The following is a 5,217-nucleotide window of genomic DNA, read 5'->3' on the forward strand; positions in this document are numbered from 1 at the left end:
TGAACAATCAAGCCACTCCCTGAGTACTTCTCAGGCCTGTCTTACCTTGTCTTCAGTTGGATTGTTATAATTTAATAACTACACGGGAGGGCAAATTAAGTCTGTAGTTCGGGTACCACAAAAACCACTTAAAGACGCTTTCTTTAATTGCCTCCAAAACGAAGATTTGGTTTTTATTTTTCGAGAAACCTTTGGGGTAGCTTTCGGCTGCGGATGTGGCTGTGACTGTGGCTCTGACTGTGGCTCTGCCTCCAGCTGCTGGCCAGCTCCATGGACAGACAGTCATTTGTGTGAAAATCATCGTAGCATGAAGCGTTGTCAAATACCGTTTAGAAACGGCATTAGAAGTTACTCATACGCAGCGTGGTTTGGATAAGATTAACGAAAGCCCACATAGACATAGCTCATCCTCCCCATTCTCACTTGACTCTTTGCAGACAGCAGAATGAGCTCTAACAACTGCGGTTTCATCGATCCGCAGGGCCAGTTGAGCGCAGCCCTCGCTAATCGGGACATACGGGAATTAAACACTGCCCTGGACAGCGGTGCCCAGGCCAGTCGCCAGGACGATCGAATGCCTCTCAGGTGGGCTCCTGCATTCAGCTGCTGCTCGAGTACGGAGCCTCTCCGAATTTGGTGGATCAGGGCGAGTTCACGCCCCTCCACCATGTGCTGCAGAATGGAAAGATTGAGGCAGGCACTAAGCTGGAGCTGATCCGACTTTTCCTGAAACAACCACAGTTGGACATTGACAGCTATCGGAACGGGCAGGTACGCCAGATGCTGAGGGATCAGTATCCGGAACTGCCGTTGCCGGAGCTGCGCGAGGCCGGAGCAGAGATCGACTGCGAGCGACTCCTCCGCACGCTGCGGGACGGAGACGAGAACCAGTTCGAGCAACAGTTCGCGGAGTACCACCAGAAGGTCAGCGGAAACGCAGACAACCAATGCAATGCCAACCAGGAGGAGTATCAGTCCCTGCTGGCGGAGAGTATGAAGCGGGGCAAGCAGCGAGCCTTTGAGGCCATCCTCGAGACGGGCATCAACATTAATCCTTCAAAATTGAGCGACATCAGCCCCGTGGAGTTGGCCGTAATCTGGGGCAACCACAGGGCGCTAGAGAAGCTGTTGAATCATCCGCAGCTGAGGCTGACATCGCATTCCAAGCTGCTGAACGCGGTTATCAGTCGCCTGGGTGAGCAGCTGCTGGACGACTTCTGTGACCACCAGCGCTGCTTCCAGCTGCTGCTCGAGAGCGATCGTGTGGACATCAATGAGGCGGACAAGGCTGGCCTGGTGCCACTCTCCTATGCGGTCAAGTATCGCAACACAAAGGTGGCACAGGAGCTTCTACGGCAGGGAGCGTACATCGGGGCGAGAAGCGCGTTCGGAGATCTTCCCATACAGGAGATGGACCCGAAAGTGCTGGAGGAGCACTTCGATTCCTGCATCACCACCAACGGGGAGAAGCCCGGTGACCAGAGTTTCGAGATCATCATCAACTACAAGAATCTGATGAGACGCCAGCGAGAGCCCGGGCAGTCGGACAAGCGGAGCATTGGCCATCCTCACCAATTGGAGGACGAGATGACTCCAATCGCATACATCGCCGATTCCAAGGAGCTGCGTTACCTGCTGCAGCACCCTCTAATCTCGAGTTTCCTCTTCCTCAAGTGGCACCGCCTCTCGGTGATCTTCTATCTGAACTTTCTACTTTACTCTCTCTTCACTGCCTCCATTATCACGCATACGCTCCTTAAGTTCCACGAAAGCGACCACACGGGCCTGACTGCCCTCTTCGGCCTGTTCTCTTGGATAGGGATTGTGTATCTCATGATCCGAGAGGTCATACAGCTTGCCATGTCGCCGCTGCTGTACTTCAGGTCCATCACGAACCTGATGGAGGTGGCTCTCATTGTCTTGTCGATCCTAACCTGCATGGAAGCCAGCTACGACAAGGAGACGCAGCGCATACTGGCCGTCTTCACCATTCTGCTGGTGTCCGTGGAGTTGTGCCTGCTGGTTGGCTCCCTGCCAGTTCTCTCAATTTCGACGCACATGCTCATGCTGCGCGCCGTCTCCAGCAGCTTCATCAAGAGCTTTGCTCTCTACTCGATCTTTGTGCTTACGTTTAGTCTGTGCTTCTACATACTGTTTGGCAAGCCCCAGGGGGATTCCTCCTCTCCGAAGGACAGCACGCCAGAGCCAGCAAAGGAGGGAGAAGATGATGGTCACTTCAACACATTCTCCGTGCCCATCGAGGCGCTCATCAAGACGATTGTGATGCTCACGGGAGAATTTAATGCCGGTGACATAAAGTTTGACAGCGTCTACACTTACCTGATCTTCCTGCTCTTTGTGTTCTTCATGACTATTGTGCTGTTCAATCTCCTGAATGGTCTGGCTGTCAGCGATACTCAGGTGGGTTTATATTTCCTTTTCTTCCTCGGCTTTATCCAACTGTTTTCTCCCCTCTCTTTTCCCACAGGCCATCAAGGCCCAGGCGGAACTGAACGGCGCCATTGTCCGCACCAATCAGCTGACCCGCTACGAGCAAGTTCTCACTGGCCGAGATGGACCCAGTCCCAGTTGAACAAAGGCAGTCGGTTCGCTCGAGGAAGACCATGAGCTAGTCACCGGTTCAATCGTAATTTTCTTCATGCTTTTCTTGAGTTTCACGCCCTCGTGGCTTTTCCCACACTTGGGACCCCACTAGGCAGAAAAGCGAAAGGAGAGAAAATCTTCACTGATGAATAGCCTGATCGGATCGGATGGGCTGTTATATACTCACAACACATATTCATTGGCCGCATTTGCGAATCGCTGGGCTGTGAACAAGCTTGAATTGAAAGAGTGTCGGCACTTCGGTGTGCCAAAAATACATATCTTTACCCCTTGAATCAGCTCGTGTTTATTTTTCTGCCGTGCATTGCACTTTTGAGCTCAGGTCCTAAACGAGAGTCACACACCACACACATGCACATTATTATCATTATCATCATCATTATGATAATGACTGTGAGCGAACGAATGCTGATGAAGCCTCATTGTCAATGTCGAAAGTTATGGGATTGGTTAAGGAAACCCAAGGTGGGATATGAAAAGTATTGCGTTCTGCTCTGGCATAGGATCCCGCTTTAATATTAGGGGGATTCCCCTTCCAAGCAACGATGCGACAATCAACGGACATTGATTAACAACTGTATGTACATATGCATCTACAGTGGGTTCACAGCAAGGCAGGCGCGATAAGATACAGGCCAGCGCCGAGCAGCGTAGACACCCAGTACCCTGCCACCCTCCGAGGGAAACAGAGAGCGATGAAGGGGGATCTGTGTGTGCGTATCCAATAAATTAATATTTCATTCTAGAACGCAGTTGTCTGCGTTAGTTGGGCACACACACACATAGTACATATATGCTGGCAGCGTTCCCATTCAATCTACTCGACGGCTGATGCACGCCAGTAGCCCCCGCTGGAAACTTCCGCAGATTCTGGAACGCAGAGTATGCGGGCTATCGGCGACAGGGGAATACTACTAAGCAGAAAGAGAAGGCGAGTTCATATTATTGCCAATTTAATGCAAGAAAAATAAAGAGAGTGGAGTGGGCGATGCCAAAGGCAGAAGAAAGAAAGGCCGTAAACCAAAAGAAGAAGGCCTGTCTCGCTCTCTCTCGTGGGAATTGACTTTGAATTTCGAATATTTCGGTATCTATTTTCATTGCAGCCAAAAACGGAGAGACGATTCCGTGTATTGCGATGCCAGCATCAACATCTCTGAGGGGAGGGGTGGAGTGTCGGGCGTGTGGCCGTGTGTCTTCTGTCAGTGTGTGATTGGATACTGCTTGCTGCTTTCTGCTCGATGGCTGCCCCTAGAGCACGAGGTGCAGGCGTATCTGGAACACCAGCTGCTCGACGGTCTTCTTCAGGAGCGCCGCCAGGGAAAGGATGAATCCCAGGAGGCTGAGGGAGAACAGCCAGGGCGTGGTCATGAGCACGGCAAAGAAGACGAGCGTCTCGTCGCCCCGGGCATTGGCCATGAGCCACAGCAACTGGCGCTGGATGGTGCGCAGCTTGAACTTGCTGTTCCACAATCGGTGGCGCTTCGAGCCGACGGTTTCGTTGAAGCCCACGGTCTTCTCGACCAGCCAGAACACCGCGCAGCACAGCAGTTGCAGCACCAGCAGCACGACCTTGACCACAGCGGTCTCCAAGACGAGGTGGTACAAGGCCACCATGCGCTGACGGTGCTCCGGCTGCATTGTGGAGAGCACGACTGCGCCGAGGGACTCCAGCGGGGAGACCCTGGGGGAAGGGGCCGTCGGAGAGCTCCTCCCACTCCGAGTCCGACTCGGTGCGCTCTATCGAGCTGAACTCGCTCTGGCTCTGACAGGTCTGGCTCTGACAGGAGCACGACTCCTCTTGGTCCTCCTCGGTTGGCATCGAGTAGTCGCCCTCGTAGTCGCCCTCGTAGCGGCAGTCGGAGTACTCTTCGTGGGGGTCGTCGTAGTAGTCTCCGCGGCTGTCCGGAGAAGCGCCGCCTGTCCAGAGGGAGCTCAACACGGGCTGTGGTCCCATCGTAGCCATCTGTGGCCCAGCATTGAATCTGCAGGGGAGCCGGGGGTAAGTTATGTCCTGAGGGGAAGGGGAGTCTGGGCTGCTGCCGCTCACCCATCTGAATCCCCCATCGGAGGGAAGGTGGGGGGGTGAGCGTGACCTATTGGATCCATTGGGCGGGACAGCAGAGGACTGGTGTGGATTTGGCCTAGGAAGGGCATCGCATTGAGTCCATTCTTGTGGGCGGAACCTTCGGGGGGACCTGCAGCCCCGGCTGCTGCTGCTGCTGCTGCTGCTGGTCGGTAAAGACGAAGGATCCCATGGATCCGAAAATACCCCGCGAGCGGGTGAATGGGGAACGTGGATTGTTAATAGTTGGATTCATCTTATTCCAGCACCTGTGAGGAAATATTCGTTCATGGGCTTTGTTTTGTATTTGTATTTTTATTTACTTTATGTTCCCTGTGCTTTCGATATTTGCTGCCGTTCTCTGTGTTGTGCCGCTCTCTCCAGATATTCGTGCTGAATGATTTCCAGAGCCAGTTCTGAACGGCTCCAGGTGATAGTTCGATGTTGTGTTTCGAATCACAGGTCAGGTGACGTACTTTCCCTGGGCAGAGCTGCGACTTGCAATAGTTGATCGGCTTTGTTGGTTTGGG

General features: G+C 53.2%; 1 protein-coding gene across 1 annotated transcript; it reads left to right on the forward strand.

Moving 5' to 3' along the window:
• Positions 1–564: 564 nt before the first annotated feature.
• LOC117189610 (transient receptor potential cation channel protein painless-like) lies at positions 565–2,687 on the forward strand (the record flags this gene model as incomplete). Its single annotated transcript, XM_033394732.1, has 2 exons — positions 565–2,421; positions 2,489–2,687. Coding segments are annotated over 2 exons (1,962 nt in total), but the record flags the coding sequence as incomplete, so codon positions are not given.
• Between the last annotated feature and the right edge of the window lie 2,530 nt (positions 2,688–5,217).

This window comes from Drosophila miranda, assembly GCF_003369915.1.
Source record: "Drosophila miranda strain MSH22 chromosome Y unlocalized genomic scaffold, D.miranda_PacBio2.1 Contig_Y1_pilon, whole genome shotgun sequence".
Lineage (NCBI taxonomy): Eukaryota > Metazoa > Arthropoda > Insecta > Diptera > Drosophilidae > Drosophila > Drosophila miranda.